Source organism: Solea solea, chromosome 16 (assembly GCF_958295425.1).
Source record: "Solea solea chromosome 16, fSolSol10.1, whole genome shotgun sequence".
Lineage (NCBI taxonomy): Eukaryota > Metazoa > Chordata > Actinopteri > Pleuronectiformes > Soleidae > Solea > Solea solea.
The window spans coordinates 25908808-25925994 of record NC_081149.1 but is presented as its reverse complement, the minus strand read 5'-3'; the positions used below and the strand labels follow the sequence as shown (position 1 = coordinate 25925994).

General features: G+C 42.6%; 1 protein-coding gene and 5 non-coding genes across 6 annotated transcripts; all 6 read right to left on the bottom strand.

Annotated features, from left to right (window-relative positions):
* Nucleotides 1-593: 593 nt before the first annotated feature.
* On the bottom strand, nt 594-6785 carry LOC131476023 (fructose-bisphosphate aldolase A-like). Its single transcript, XM_058654467.1, has 8 exons — nt 6578-6785; nt 5680-5796; nt 4552-4818; nt 4270-4430; nt 3554-3637; nt 2064-2238; nt 1777-1976; nt 594-1094 (listed from the first exon to the last, which is right to left on the bottom strand). Exons 1-8 carry the CDS (start codon nt 6768-6770, stop codon nt 999-1001), a joined length of 1293 nt encoding a protein of 430 aa, XP_058510450.1. The 5' UTR covers nt 6771-6785; the 3' UTR covers nt 594-998.
* An 8718-nt stretch (nt 6786-15503) lies between these two features.
* trnak-uuu (transfer RNA lysine (anticodon UUU)) lies at nt 15504-15576 on the bottom strand. The gene has a single exon. It is a non-coding gene; the product is annotated as a tRNA-Lys (tRNA).
* A 319-nt stretch (nt 15577-15895) lies between these two features.
* trnak-uuu (transfer RNA lysine (anticodon UUU)) lies at nt 15896-15968 on the bottom strand. Its single transcript has one exon. It is a non-coding gene; the product is annotated as a tRNA-Lys (tRNA).
* Nucleotides 15969-16259: 291 nt separating this feature from the next.
* On the bottom strand, nt 16260-16332 carry trnak-uuu (transfer RNA lysine (anticodon UUU)). The gene has a single exon. It is a non-coding gene; the product is annotated as a tRNA-Lys (tRNA).
* Nucleotides 16333-16622: 290 nt separating this feature from the next.
* On the bottom strand, nt 16623-16695 carry trnak-uuu (transfer RNA lysine (anticodon UUU)). Its single transcript has one exon. It is a non-coding gene; the product is annotated as a tRNA-Lys (tRNA).
* A 291-nt stretch (nt 16696-16986) lies between these two features.
* Nucleotides 16987-17059, bottom strand: trnak-uuu (transfer RNA lysine (anticodon UUU)). The gene has a single exon. It is a non-coding gene; the product is annotated as a tRNA-Lys (tRNA).
* Between the last annotated feature and the right edge of the window lie 128 nt (nt 17060-17187).

The window sequence follows — 17187 nt, the reverse complement described above, 5'->3', positions numbered from 1 at the left end:
TTGAATGCCATGGTGAAAGGAAGTGACGTTGAACAGACAAAACCTAAATATCAGGAGTAGCACCGTTAATCCTGATTCTTATTAATCCTGCCTGGTAGAAACAGCTGTTCTTGATGTAGATGGAAGCTGTTATTCTACTAAGATGCATGGACAAAAATAATAGTCACAATTGTACTGTATATTAGACCATTCATAATCCATTATCCGCTATCACAATGCTAAATCTCAGTGAGAAATTCACATTTTCTTGTATAGCACCATATCAACATGTGTGGGATTCCTCTGGGTTCCTCCCACAGTCCAAAAACATGCAGATTAGGGGATTAGGCACATTGGACACTCTAAAAATGTATGTGAGACACATATGTGAGAGTGTGAGTGGATGGTTGTTTGTCTCTATGTGGCCCTGTGATGGACTGGATACCTGTCCATGGTGTATCCCGCCTTTCACTTGAGATTGGTGCCAAGTGGGCGGAGCCATCTGCCTCTACTGGTGGGGGTGAAAGGAGACGAGCAGATGTTGTATGTTAGCACTGTCAGAATGACCACAGTGATTAGAATTTATAGTATGAAAAACATACACAAACACAGGGCAGAGTTATTGAAGTATTTTTTTAATTTGCACCTCTTTCCAGTGTTTATTTCTCAGTAATACTGTGTACACACATTAAAACATGAATCATCCACTGAGTCTGTCTGCAGCTGAAGGCACATGTAACATTTATTAGGACAATATCTGGGGCCTATTAAGGAAAACTACACATTAGATAACGTGACAACACACTGAATCAGGCAGTACAGTAACAGTGACTTTAAAATGTCAAACTTGAAGGTGCAAAAAACCTGGACTTTTGACTTTTCAAGTCTTTTATTTTAAGTCCAGGATCTGGTGAGGCTCCATCATCAGTGGAGTAAAGGTGACAGGTTGGTTAGTACAGTATGTATGAGTGATCCCTGGAAGCAGTGTGTGCAGGCGAGTGAAGTGGAATGCGGCCGCTTCAGTAGGAGTGGTTCTCCACATACAGAGACTCCTGAGCTGCTGCTCCTTTGTCTCCTGAGGACACATACTTCCCCTGCGCCGCCTTACTGTTGTTCTGAGAGGAAACAGGAAGTGAAAAGCATGTTTGATCATAAATAAACCAGGAAACATGTTACCTGGACCAGAGAGTCAATTATTCTCATACCATTAGATGTATTTGAACGCTACAGTTACAAGTTTATCTGAAAAGAGTGAGCAGTTTAGACACTTTGTATAGCACTGAGTTGAAATCTGTGTTTGTAACTAAAACAAGTTCTCTGATGTTTTGTTGTTTATTTTGCTCCATATAATAAAGAAATCATTACAAATGAATCATTTTGGTTTGTAGACAAAACGAGACATTTAGGACGTTTAATAAACGGGCCGCTCCAGTTTGAATGTAGGCGCGCTAACGGAGCTAGCGCAGCTAACAACGCTAACGGAGCTAACTGGTAAATACTGCCATGATGATGATGAGCTAACGTTAGCTCCTTGTCTACAGGTGTCAGGTGATCAGTTCTTCTTCACACCTCTAAAACAGCACAGTGCAACTGTTTCAAGAGCAGCGAAGAAGAACCGCGTCAGAGCTAACGGAGCTCTAATAAATGACGTGGTATCGGATCGGTGCATGGACTCCAGTACTCGCCGATACGATGCCCACGTTTCCGGCAGTATCGGAGGCATTTCCGATACTGGTATCGGAATCGGAACAACACTAAATTCACTACTGCTGAAGTCTGTGGCATTTGCAAACTCACCAGTGCTCTCATGATGTACTGATCCTGACACGCCTTTGCGTTCTCCTTCTTGCCTCCCCAGGCCTTCAGAGCTGACGCCTGCAGAGCTCGGCCGTAGGAGAAGGTGAGGGCCCAGGGACGGTGTAGAGGACACTGGTTGATGGCGTTCAGGTTGACGGTGGCCTGCTCCTCACTCTGACCTCCAGACAGAAAGGTCACACCTGGGAAAGAACAACGCACACAAGAACAGTCAGGTTTGAAGCAATTCTACTTATGTCAAGAGCGTCCACAGTGTACACTGGTGTCACCTGGCACAGCCGGGGGTACAGAGCGGCGCAGGGCAGTGACGGTTGCCATGGCGATCTCTTGAGGGCCGTACTTTGTGGGGCAGGAGTGTCCAGCAGTCACCATGTTGGGTTTGAGAAGTGTTCCCTCCAAATAGACATGGTGGTCAGACAGCGCTTTGTACACAGCCGCCAGCACCTGAGAGCGACAGGAACACGGTTACAGATCCACTCACATCAAGCATCAAACTCATGGTTTCCTTTCACATTTTAACACGTTTCAGACGTGTCAATGTTTCCATTGCTGACAGTGAATTCACTGACTGAATCACCACGTTTTCACCGCTGCTTCCAACACGTAACATTAGATTCTTGTACTGAGTGGACGTCTGTTTCCTCATCAGTCCACACAATCTCATGAGCAAAACAGTTGAATCCCTGCCAGTACTATAATCCCTGCCATACATTTGCATATTAAAATAAACACTCCCATTTTCTTAGTTTGACAGATGACGTGACTCTGAGTTCTCGTCCGTCTGCCCTCGTCTCTCCTGTGAGTCTAACGTTCTGCTCACCTCGTGTCACCTCGTGTCACCTCGTGTCACCTCGTGTCACCTCGTGTCACCTCGTGTCACCTCGTGTCACCTCGTGTCATAAAGGCTAGAAACTCTGAGCAAGTTAAAATAACAAAAGACTTGATGAGTGACGGGTCCTGGTCCAGATATGAAAGTGTCGACTGAACACTGGAGTGTTGGAGTCTCTTCATGCATCACAAGAATCACTGGCTGTCTAACATGAGGACACTACAAACAACTGGGAAATATTGTCAATCACCTATTTATTTTTTTTACATTTGAGCATTTCCTGAGTTTCAAGCTTAATTTTACTCTTTGGAACAAGAGAAAAATAATAAGTTATAATAAGTTGTATTATATTGTTTTACAAGTCGTTCTTAGTGATTATTAACGACAGGATTCTGAACATTTAAACAAAACTAAATGAACTTTTCATTTCAAAACTGATTTTACTCATACTTGACTCAGAAAGTGTCTATATGACACATTCTGCATGTCAAGGTCAAAGGTTAAATCTACACTAAACCCCTCAGAACCAGTGTGATATCACACAGAAAGAAAACCCTCACATCGATCTACAGCTGTTTCCTGCCTATGTCTCCTCTCAATCCTTACGCGTCGGGGGAGGAGTTGTTCATGTTCAAATGTTTATGAAGTGCTGTGAGACATACCAGAAAGGTAAGGATTGCTTTAACTCATCTTTAGTCTGCCCGTCTTATTATGTAGAAAAGCCTCTTCAACAGCTTTCTGACTGAAATGAAGACGTATCTACACCAAAGCCAGAGCACGTCCAAACAAGACATGCGTTCTATTGAAAGTAAGTGAGGACACGACACTGCTGGAGGCGTTTGGTGCGTTTGGTGTTGGCAGACACTGAGGGAGATGTGGCACCTGCTCACAGAGCTACATACACTGGGCGTACAGTGTTCCTTTACTCACCTTCTCTGTCACATACTGACAACGCTTCAGGTCATGGTCTCCATCCGGAAGAATCTCAGGCTCCACAATGGGCACGATGCCATGCTGAGAGAGAGAGAGAGAGAGACAGAGACAGAGAGAGAGACAGAGAGAGAGAGACAGAGAGAGAGAGGGAGAGAGAGGGAGAGAGAGAGGGAGGCAGCAGAGGAGTCAGCTGGTGGATGGAGGACAGTACCACAGTAACTAGTGCCACAGACGAAGAGCACTTCCTGTATCGAGGTTGTGACATGTGTACCAACTGTAGTGTGTGTTACATCATTTATGAGTGAGTGAACAGACTCCGCCTGCAGATATAAACCATCCAACTGCCAATCATCCGTACCACATACTTTCTTTAAATGAGGGAATTATTTAGTTTTTTGTGTTAAATGTAGCTGCATGAGATACAGGTGATTCCCAGCACCTGCAGCACGATGAGGTCTGGTTCACATCAGGGGCGTGGCTTGTGCGTCATAGCTGCATGTTAACGAATGACAGTGTTGCACGTTCTCAGCAAAAATAGAGAAATGACATGTTGATAATAATGATAATGACATTCTACCAGCATGAGAACATGAACACATTAAAATGATGAACAACAATTACATGAAGTTTTCTGTCACACACACACAGTATATCTGCATGGTCTGTCTGTGTGTGTGTGTGTGTGCGTGTGTGTGTGTGTGTGTGGGACTCACCATCTGGCAGATACTGGCGTAGCGGGCCAGTACATTGGCGTTCTCCATGATGGCCAGCTGGGACGGAGTGTTCTGGGTGATCTTTAACACACAGCGCCACTTAGCAAAGTCAGCACCGTCCTTCTTATACTGAGCACAACGCTCGTACAGGCCGTCCAGACCTGACGGAGGCGGAGCATAGACACAGGTGAGTGATGACAGACAGACAGGTGAGAGTGATGACAGACAGACAGCAGGTGAGAGTGACGACAGACAGTAAGACAAGACCAGGAGCATCTCTACCTTGAGTGGTGGTCTCTCCGTTGGTGCCAGCAAGGGGAACCACGCCCTTGTCCACCTTGATGCCCACCACCATGCCCTTCTCTTTGATGAGCTGAGGGAAGGTCTTGTCGTCGTCTGTCTTCTGGTAGAGCGTCTCGTGGAAGAAGATGACTCCTCCGATGCAGGGGTTGACCTGACTGTCGGCGGTGAAGAGGAGCTGGCGGTAGAGTCGTCTGTTCTCCTCTGTGTTCTCCACACCGATGCCCTGGAAGCGCTTGGCCATGCTGCCTGGAGGAGCCACGAGAACACAGCACAATATTAGATTGTTTTTATCTCTATAGTGATAGAAATACACTATGAATGACTCATCTGTGTAGTTTCCACCACGTTTTCCTCTCTCTCATTCAGTAACTCTCTCTCTCACTCACACATGCCCACACACAGTCATCAGTTTTATTTTTTCTGAAAGGGGTAAGCATACTTTTTTTCCCCGATATACCACGATTGCTAAAAATGGTTGTGCTGTAACAATCTCTCCCCGTCACATACACACAGTGAAACCCTCCCTCCCTTAAGTTAAAAGTGGTGCAACTTGTCCTTTAAAGGCCAATGTTGACGTTTTGAGTTTTTAAAAAATCTGTATTATCCAAGATGAATGTTTTACATAGACAAATAATCTTAAGAAATAACAAAATAAACGGTCTATTTTCTATTGCCATGGTTCTCAAACTGTGGTACGTGAACGTTCTTCTGGTGGTACTGAGAGGAAAATCCGAAATTCTGTTCTACTGTAGACACGAGGGGACGTGATCGGACAGAAAAATCATAAAACATTAAATAATAATAAGTAGAGTCACCTTATTTCTCTCATCTAATGTCACTAAACCACTGTGTGTATGTAAGTATGTGAGAGGAAGAGGAGGATGATGAGAGAGAAAATGATGTTGTTGGGAATAAATGTGCCTCCTGTGAACCACTGTATGTTACTGTTGGTGATGATGGTGTTACTGTGAGAGAACCTTCCTGAAGTGGACAGTGGTTGTTAATCACCACAGTGAACACTGATTGCCTTCCTCCTCCTCCTGCTCCTCCTCCTCCTCCTCCTCCTCCTCCTCCTCACACACAGCAGTAAGTGTGGTCCAGTCATACCTGTGGATTCATCAGCTGCCAGGATGCCCTTCCCAGTGGCTACGATCCTCTGAGCGATATCACTGAGCTCCTTCTTCTGCTCAGTACTCAGGAAGGGATACGCGTGAGTCATGGCGACTGTAGAGGAGACAAATACGATCACTCTATATTGATGATATGTGGCGTAAAATCACTTCAATGCAAAAACATTACGCTACACATTATCACATTCAATCTTTTTCACTGTATATATGCTTATAAATAATATATGGATATTGTTAGGCTGCACACATGTTGTTTCTTTTGAGATGTTTGTGTGAGTGACGATACACTGTTATTATTATTATTATTTCAGATAAAACCTGCTTTATTTCGTGGCTTGTTTAATGTTCAGTGACGCACAGTCACGTGCGTTTGAAACGACGCAGTCACTTTAGTGTTCAGCCTCCATGTTGCTGTATATGTAATTATATGCGCACTTTATACAGTCAACTTTATACGTTAACGTAACGTAATGTAACGTAACGTTCCCGGCGGAAACACGTTAACACAAACATGTCAATCAAACGCTAACGGGCGTGAACAATTGACAGAGTAAAAGTGCAGTTAGCAGCGGTGTCGTGTCATTTCCACAGTGATGGCGGCACTTCCGTGTCCTTCAGTCTCGCCAGTGAATGACTTTGAAAGTGAACAGGGAACATCGTCCGTGGTTATGTTCCCTGTTCACAAACATCATCCGTGCGGGTGAATCTCAACCATTTCACCAAGAAAACGTGGAGAAAAACAAAGGGAATCGACTGACTTTCCACTGCACTGCTCTGTGCTTCAATAACATCACATTACATTACATTACATTACATCACATATAACATCAGTGATAATATCAGCGCTCTACGAACACGAGACCAATGAAACTCACCGGCTTCGTAAAAGATAAAGTAAAGACTTTGATGCAGGAAGTTGATTTCAGATGCTCGAGCTGCTGCTGCTGCTGCTGTGACAGGAGGAGGAGGAGGAGGAGGAGGAAGAGGATGACAGAGAGAGAGAGAGAGAGCCACGGCACTGAAGGGCGAACAGGGTAGGAGCACAGGGGGCGTGGACACGGCGCTCATCCTCCAATCAGAGCGCGGCTCTTACTGGGATTGACGCAGAGCTGCATCCAGTGGGAGGAGACTGTGGTGGTGTAGTTCGGCTGTGACAGACAGGTGGAATATAAACCCGGTTTCTTGTCTTACAGGTAAATACTGCGTTAGCTTAGCGCGTTCTCTATGTTAGTGTTTACTGCATCAAGACATTTAGAAACTTTACTTTTGTAGAGATTTCATCTTACACAATTTACCTACATATTAGGACTGTCCTTTGAATACATACTGTCGTTTGTTACAAGAGATTAAACTCGTAAAAAATGCCCAAATGAACTGTTGTATTCGAATTACCCACCGCCATTACGCTGCTCTACAAACATGGTGTTTATACCATGTTACAATGACTGAATATAAAACTATTATAATGTCAGTAACAATAATAATAATCATGTAACACCATGTTGGTCACGTTACCTGCTCAATGGCAACGTGAGACACTTGTTGTCTGTGAGACATCGGTGAGGGCTTACTGAACACTCTGCAGCTCTGGGCCTACGTGAGGATCCTCACATGCACGATGCAGTGGTGTTTTACATGAGCATCATCATCCTCATCCTCATCATCATCATCATCATCATCATCACCATCACCACCACCACCACAGAGAAAAGCCCACTCAAGGCTACCACGTTACTGCCAAGCTTTATAAGACACAGTGACAACAGTATATATAAGTGACAGGTCTGGCACCAGACTTCTTCCATGAAATAATAATAATAATCATTGGTTCAACCATAAAAAGCCCAATCTTTAGAAAGTCTTTTTTGACTGAAAACACTGATCACTCACTCTATTCTGAAAGAATCAGTGCTTTTAGGAGCTGTGAGCTCCAAATACGAAATCATGTGACTATTTCAAGGTTAAAATACACATTCAAGTATAAAACGTACAAAAGCTCATTTGAATATAAATTCCTGAATGATTCTCTGTCAAAACAGCAGCTCCTGTGTCTCGACAGGGTAAAAATAGTGATTCATTTATTTATTTCCTGCCGTCTGATGGTGAGACAAACATATATTTAAAATATCATATACCAGGTGTAGATTTGATCAGATGAGCCTTTCTTTCATTGACTAACATCTGTTTTGCCTTGTGTCCCTGCCCTCTGTCTGTCAGTCTGTCTGTTAGTCAGTCTGTCTGTCTGTTAGTCAGTCAGTCAGTCTGTCAGTCTGTCTGTCAGTCTGTCTGTCAGTCAGTCGTCTGTCAGTCAGTCGTCTGTCTGTCTGTCAGTCTGTGCTGACAGACCTAAATAGCTCATCCTAAATGTTTGGAAGGGGAGTGGAGGGGAACTCAGGTGGTTGCAATCTGCTGTCTCACCAGTAGATGTCATCAAATATACATATGAAAACATTCCAGGGTTAGCTATGGTATCCTTTTGTTTGGTGTTTGGCATGATTGAAATGACACATTTTTTGGAAACAAAATAAATAATAAAAACATAATACTAATCCAGAATTCTAAATTCTTTTCTAACCCTATTCTGAGAAATATATTTTTTTCATTCAATCATTCAATCATGTTGACTTGCTAGTTTGGTTTGTTGGTCTCTGTACTCTGTACTCTGTACTCTGTACTGGGCTTTTCCATTATACAGTTCGAGGGTATCAGGCACTTCCTCTTCCATGAGTTCTCTCTGGATCCTCTCATCAGCCACCAAACACAGGAACGTGTCCCAACTCTTGAGGCAATGGAATGCATTATGTGCACAGGAGACTGCAATGACACAATGGCTGTGGGCCCGGTCGGCTCAGAGCCATTGTTTGATGGTGGGCCCTAGATCCCCTCAGCCTGGGGCCTTGAAAATCTCTGAAAACATTCCTAGTGCAGATTTGAATGTGTTGACTGGACAGTGGGACATTAAGGAACTTTGAATGATGAAAAGTATTGAAATTCCTCATGCGTGGCATTAAGTAAGAACCCAACTGGATTGTGAGCTAAAGGACAAACTTCTCCTCTCCTCGAACAAACACTGAAGAGAAGCAACATTTTCACCTCCACACTCTGTCTCCCTCTTTCGGTGACAGTGGTACTGCAGCCTCACAGCAGGCGTCTGCTCTTCGTTCTCTTCGTCTCTCCTTCATTTGCTCATCTTTAGGAAATATAACATGTTTTTTTACACTGAGGTAAGAAGACAAACCAAAAGTGCAGTTACTAATAAGTGCTGATGCGGCTTGTTGAGGGTTTTGATATTGTTACCGTGCTTGAGAAAGAGTTCTGCTCTGAATAAAAGACTGGAGAGGGAAATGGAAATGAAAATTCTAAAATCTCTGTCTCACCAAAGAAAATGACAAAGACTGACTTTGACCAAGATCCTAAGGACAATCGCATGTCCACAAGCAGAGCATGCTGCTAATCAATAAAAGTGGACAAAGCGTCTCTTATAAGTTGTCCTCCCATCTTAAGCTGAGTCAGTGCATTCACTGCTTGAATTTGAGGGAATTTGTCATGGAAAGTCCTTGAAATGTATTTATAGTAATACATAGACTCACACACACACACACACACACACACACACATCTCTCTCTCTCTGATAGAAATAATGACATGTTGATATCTCCTAGATTCCAGGACCCAGACCAGGGTCCAGTACTTTTTCATTGGGATCTCCAAATGAGTTTTAGCCTTGATCTTAAAAATGAGATTAATGCGATTAACATAACACGCTAAATATGACTGTTACTAAATAATCGCAATAATTAGGGTTCGAGCAACAAGGTTGCAACAACGTTTTCCCTCAGGTTTCTTTGTGGCAGGAATTCTGGGTTTGAACACAAAGACGGTTTGATTATGACGCATTGTATTATTTATTATTTAGCACAAAACCACAAAACTCTGATTGTGTAGATGTTTATCACGTCTATACATTAGTGGTGTAACAATACATACATTTTAAATGACTAAACAGACAGTCATTGCTTCACATACAGAACATACATGAACAGAACTTACAGGTGAATGTGAAATCTCACAAATAAATCAAAATTTATAATAATAATAATAATAATAAAGATCATTTATAGTGCAGCATGTAGAAAATACATGTCATCAATATTTTCAGCTTCACACAACCTTCAACCTTCAACCATTAACCATCAACCATATATAGTTTCTGATATAGTGTACAGGGTTTTGTGTGTGTGTGTGTGTGTGTTATAGTTTTCATCACTGTAAAAGACAGTAACAGGGCAGCTAAAGTTCTTCCATTGATTTATGAACATGTTTTTGTGTTTGTTCTCAGTCATCCCCTCTGTCTGTTTCTGTAAATTCCTCCTTGTTGAGTTTCATCCCCTGTAGACTGAAGCTACAGCAGCTGTTCAGGGACCACAAGTGACACTCAGATGAGCAAATAAACAACATCTCTGAGGTTTTGTACAATTTTTACTTTTAATTAGTGAGTTAAAATCAACCTCTACTCTAAAGTAGTTATAAGATGATGCAAGCCTCCTAAACTCCTAAACAAAAAAAATCACTCTGGAGGAGGTTAAACTACAGATAACGTAACAGATTCAAATTAACAAAACTCAAACAACAACAAACTCACTTGAAAACGAGGGTTTAAAATCAGAACCAAGGCAATTACGTGGGCAAATGCTGGATGTGGCATGAACGATGAGGCTCTGGCATGAACGATGAGGCTCTGGCATGAACGATGACGCTCTTGCATGAACGATGAGGCTCTGGCATGAACGATGACGCTCTGGCATGAACGATGACGCTCTTGCATGAACGATGAGGCTCTGGCATGAACGATGACGCTCTGGCATGAACGATGACGCTCTTGCATGAACGATGAGGCTCTGGCATGAACGATGAGGCTCTGGCATGAACGATGAGGCTCTGGCATGAACGATGAGGCTCTGGCATGAACGATGAGGCTCTGGCATGAACGATGACGCTCTTGCATGAACGATGACGCTCTGGCATGAACGATGACGCTCTTGCATGAACGATGACGCTCTGGCATGAACGATGACGCTCTGGCATGAACGATGACGCTCTTGCATGAACGATGACGCTCTGGCATGAACGATGACGCTCTTGCATGAATGATGAGGCTCTGGCATGAACGATGACGCTCTTGCATGAACGATGACGCTCTGGCATGAACGATGACGCTCTTGCATGAACGATGAGGCTCTGGCATGAACGATGAGGCTCTGGCATGAACGATGACGCTCTTGCATGAACGATGAGGCTCTGGCATGAACGATGACGCTCTGGCATGAACGATGACGCTCTGGCATGAACGATGACGCTCTTGCATGAACGATGACGCTCTGGCATGAACGATGACGCTCTGGCATGAACGATGACGCTCTGGCATGAACGATGACGCTCTGGCATGAACGATGACGCTCTTGCATGAACGATGACGCTCTGGTACTAGGCAAAGGGAGCTGCAAGTCACAATATAAAAACAGGACAGGTGACAGAATTACAATTATGTAAATGATGTAATTAAATGACGTAACAGTGTTACTCCCCAACACTGACACTGAAGTCAGGTGTAGCCTCACCATTGTCTCAAACATGATATCGTTTTTCCAAATATGACCGTGAAGCGCCACCTTGTTGTGCAATCTTTGTTAGTTTATGTGAGATTTTGAAAAGGTTAGACCAGGTGAGATTAATAATGTGTGGTTAAACTTTTGAACACATGAAAGAATGCTGACGTTTGAACAGATTCATCTTTATATTTTGGTCTATTTTATAGAACATTAATGCCATCACTTATCTGGGTTGTCATATGAAACACATTTGTCATCAGGTAAACATTGTATCCATGGTAACATGGTATGTTTTCCACATGCTGTACACATGTAATGCAACAAACACATGTTTTATTATTTATTGATATTTCATACTGTTATATCAATAACATAATTGTTCATCCCCCACTACAGCTGGAGTCCACTGCAATTCCTAGTCTAATTACTTATTATTATTATTATTATTATTTTTATAATAGACATATTAAAACTCGCCTTAGCTCTGGCTTTTCTCACTCCCACTCCAAAACCTTCAATATAGAATATAGTTGTTAAATGTGAAACGACAGAGAGAGAGAGAGAGAGAGAGAGAAGTGAGGAAACAGGAGGGTGATGTCATGCAATTTCTGTCAAATGCTGTCAGTGTCATTGAGTGGAAAAGAAAGAGTGAATGACAGCAGAGGGGGAGAGAAATGACAGGAGGAAAAAGCACTGGCAGACAAAGAGGACAAAGACAATGGGAGACAAAAACAACAACAACCATAATAATGTCAGACAGTAGACTGTGCAGGCAGCTGTAGGCACGGGACTCTGTCTTTCTTGTTGTTTATTTTTTTATTTTGAAGCAGTGAAATGATGTCAATCATCATTTAGTCGGGAGTCTGGGCCTCATTGTTCTCGTCTGGCTCTGAAGACTTTTATGTTGCGAGTATGACTTAGATAATCCATCTCTTGAATCACCATCAGGGGGCAACTTCACTGTTAGTCTGTACCACAAGAAAATAAAATGACTTCTGAGAGGTTTATGGTATAAATCAATGTTTGTCAGTTCTGGTCTTCGGGAGCCTCTGTCCTGCAGGTTTTACATGTCATCAGGCAAAAGGCTTTTGTAACACACGTGCAGTTCTGAATTACTGCCCCGCTGCGTATTTTAATGTTTTAGCCCAAGGACATGAAGGCTTTTAAAAACATTTTTGTTTGCCTCGACTTGGAATCATGTGTTTTTTCCTCAGTTATGAGTTATGTTCAGTGGATAACTATAGATGTAATGTACCGCAGCTTGTGATATTAAGACATGCAACTGCAGCTCAGTTAGCACTAATATTTCAACTCAGATGTGCACATGTATAAACACGTGTTTTTGCTTTCATTGGTGACGCAGCGGTGCAGTCTGACAGAATCACATGGTTCACAGGAGTCTTGTTAATAAGTCAGGATATGGCTTGTTGGAATGGCAAAGCACCAGGCTGCTGCACAAACAATTAGCTTCCCCTCAACTGGCTTTATCTTGTTGATGACATTGGTGTGTGTGTGTGTATGTGTGTGTGTGTACATGCCTGTCTGAGTTCAGCATGCTTATTTTCTTCATTGGAAATGACTGTGTGTGTTGGGTGTAGATGCATGTGTGCATGTGTGTGTGTGTCCAGAGGTTGTAGGTATTTGCATGCTTGTATTTCACTTCCCTTTAATTCCAGGCTACACGGGTCAGATAAGGAAGCCATTACCCCACAGCAAGAACAGAACTGATATTTTATACCCAAAGAAAACGAATTCATTTTATGACATTTCTGCTTCAGTGGCTCCAGCAACAAACAGGGACACAAGGGAGCAGGTTTTTAAACTGAAAATGTGTGTTTACACTTTCAATGCTCGTAAACACCAGAGAAATATGGATGAAGCCAGACATTCAACAGCTCACAATTGGTTGTGGAAACCTAACCTATTTTTATGGTCCCAAAGGCATTGCTTGGGGCTTTAAGGTTTATTTATATTAATATCCTTGCATTTATTAACTTTCTGTTGACAAGTGGCTTAATTAGATCCTCTTCTTCCAGGTTTCAAATACAAAAATTAAAATACATACGACAAAGTTATAAAAAACCACACGGTTTGCTTGACCATTTGTAGCGTGCAAAAACACAAAAATAATCAGGCTATGAAAATGCTATGATAAAAAAAAAAAAAAAAAATCACTCTGGAGGAGGTTAAAGACTATAAAAACTCTAAGAACAAAAAAATGACCCTGGAGGAGGTTAAACTACAGATAACGTAAAAGGTTCAAAGTAAAAAAACTTAACAACAAACTCACTTGAAAACGAGGATTTAAAATCAGAACCAAGGCGCTGATGTGGACAAAGGCTGGATGTTGCATGAACAATGACGCTCTGGTACCAGGCAAAGGGAGATGCAGAAACTAAATACACATGAGGGTGGGGCAACAGGTGGAAACAATGGGGGCAATCAAGGGAGGTGATCAGGCTGGTGACAGGAAGGGCAAGTGGTCTGAAATGAGAGGGAAGTTACTTTCAAAATAAAACACAGGAAGTCACAATGTAAAAACAGGACAGGTCTCACCGTGGTGTGACAGCTGTGACAGTTCAAATACAACATTAATGGTTTTACTAAGACAAGTAAGAAACATGACATAAAAACTAGATTGAGACTTGATTAAAAAGATCATCTAATTAATTAGGTGCTTTGTAATTAATTAATCACAATGAATCACATTTTAAATGCATATCAATGTTTTACACAAGAAGCAACATTTTTTTAATGCGTTATTTCTTTCTGTAATTAATTAATTAATGGAAATGAACACGCCAAAGTCACAGCCCCAGTAAAAACTCATCTATTCTCAAACGTCTAGTTCGTTAACCCTCTCTACTTCGTTGCTGCGAGAACGAAAGTGATCTGCTTGCAAATCATTATTTGCTTTCAAATCCATTCTGTTTGCTTTTGCACAATAAACACACACATTACCCTCCATACTTTCATCCTCCCCAAACTCCTGTCCATCAGTCCTCCCCCATGTTGCCTTTAATCCATCACTGCTTCCTTCCCATTATATTTCCTCAGCCCTCCTCTGCTTCCCCTTTCAGGTTGGCGCCGTGTGGTGAGCCGTTTGTCAAACAGAAAACTATTTTTCCTCAAATGATTCACCGTAATGGTTTTTCTGCATCCCGGAGATAACTGCTACAGAAAAGCCGAGAAGAAAACAGAGTAGATGAGGGAACAAGGCCTCAGTCATCATCGAACTGCTGAGTCTCACAGATGAAACCCTCCAACACATCTGTGTGTTTTCTTCTTCCTTCCTTTACTCGCTGAGACAGAAACTAATGCTTCTAGGTTTGTTTATTTCCCCACAGACGTGCATTTTGGATCATTTTTCTCTTGCGTGTCACCAGGAAGAATTGTGGGTTGCTTGACTGGCAACAGTGTAACCAACTTCCTACACCATGTGTAGTTCTGTCTCTTAATATCTTATGTCTGGTTCTCAGTTTCTTCACTTGTACGCTGACGACAGTGAACAACATCTTTGTACTATCACTGACTGAAAAACACAAGTGCAGAAAGCAGGTCAGCGACAACGGACAGTTCTAGAACTGTTGTAGAACTCTGGTCAGAACTTCATAGAACTGAAGTTGAAGTTGAGTGCTGATGACACAAATTTCAGTCAGACTCAAAGATTTAATTAAATTTCAGTTCGAGGTTATTTTTTTTAATTACAATATGCATTATCTCAAGGCCTTTTATATAGAAAGGCAGAAACCTTTACAATATTATAGAGAAGAGAACAGAAGAAGACAGGACCAGACTCCCAGATGTGCAGCGTCTGCCTCCACTGGGGTGAAAGGAAAAATAGTGGACAGGAGGAGAGGAGAGGAGGAGGAGAGAAAGGACAAGGGGGAGGTGAGGTAGAGACAGAAGAGAGAAACCTAGGGGTTTTAGACTGGAGAAACCATCACTCAACAGAGGAGGTGGACTAAGACACCAACTATGAGCCAAAAGGATGCACACTGGTCCACAGTGTCTTTGGCTGTCTTGTCTTTTGAAACAAGCACTCTGACTCTAGAACTCTTAATTTGAACCGTTTTCCAGATGAGCGCAGCACATATTGTGATGGGCAACATGAGTTCCAGCAGCATGATGGACTCTCTTGAAGGTCTTTTGGCCTGTACTGTAAAGTAGAATTTCTTAATGAACACAGCACTGCCTGAACAGAGACTTGAACCCTGGCCCCTCAGATGAAAAGTCTGATGCTCTACCGACTGAGCTACCGAGGTTTTGGAAGGAGGATTTGGTGGCCGGAAAATTCGCCTGGTGAACTAATTCTACAGAAGAAAATGAGTGACAGACCGAGGGAGATATATCTTGGTTGATTGTGGAATATCATGAACAGGATGCACACTGGTCCACAGTGTCTTTGGCTGTCTTGTCTTTTGAAACAAGCACTCTGACTGTAGAACTCTTAATTTGAACCATTTTCAAGATGAGCGCAGCACATATTGTGATGGGGGGACATGAGTTCCAGCAGCATGATGGACTCTCTTGAAGGTCTTTTGGCCTGTACTGTAAAGTAGAGATTCTTAAAGAACACAGCACCACCTGAACAGGGACTTGAACCCTGGACCCTCAGATTAAAAGTCTGATGCTCTACCGACTGAGCTACCCAGGCTTCTGAAGGTGCTTCTGGTGGCCGGAAAACTCCGCTGGTGAACTAATTCTACTGAGAAAATGAGTGACAGACCGAGGGAGATATATCTTGGTTGATTGTGGAATATCATGAAAAGGATGCACACTGGTCCACAGTGTCTTTGGCTGTTTTGTCTTTTGAAACAAGCACTCTGACTGTAGAACTCTTAATTTGAACCGTTTTCAAGATGAGTGCATCACACATTGTGATGGGGGACTCTTGAAGGTCTTTTGGCCTGTACTGTAAAGTAGAATTTCTTAAAGAACACAGCACCGCCTGAACAGGGACTTGAACCCTGGACCCTCAGATTAAAAGTCTGATGCTCTACCGACTGAGCTACAAAGGCTTCGGAGGAGATTTTGGTGGCCGGAAAATTCATCCGGTGAACTAATTCTACAGAAGAAAATGAGTGACAGACCGAGGGAGTTAATCTTGGTTGATTGTGGAATATCATGAAAAGGATGCACAATGGTCCACAGTCTCTTTGGCTATCTTGTCTTTTGAAACAAGCACTCTGACTCTAGAACTCTTAATTTGAACCGATTTCAAGGTGAGTGCAGCACACATTGTGATGGGGGACTCATGAAGGTCTTTTGGCCTGTACTGTAAAGTAGAATTTCTTAAAGAACACAGCACCGCCTGAACAGGGACTTGAACCCTGGACCCTCAGATTAAAAGTCTGATGCTCTACCGACTGAGCTATCCAGGCTTCGGAAGGAGGTTTTGGTGGCCGGAAAATTCGCCTGGTGAACTAATTCTACAGAAGAAAATGAGAGACACACCGAGGGAGTTAATCTTGGTTGATTGTGGAATATCATGAAAAGGATGCACAATGGTCCACAGTCTCTTTGGCTATCTTGTCTTTTGAAACAAGCACTCTGACTCTAGAACTCTTAATTTGAACCGATTTCAAGGTGAGTGCAGCACACATTGTGATGGGGGACTCTTGAAGGTCTTTTTCCCTGTAGTGTTTAGTAGAATTTCTTAATGAACACAGCACCGCCTGAACAGGGACTTGAACCCTGGACCCTCAGATTAAAAGTCTGATGCTCTACCGACTGAGCTACCCAGGCTTCGGAAAGAGGTTTTGGTGGCCGGAAAATTCGCCTGGTGAACTAATTCTACAGAAGAAAATGAGTGACAGACCGAGGGAGTTAATCTTGGTTGATTGTGGAATATCATGAAAAGGATGCACAATGGT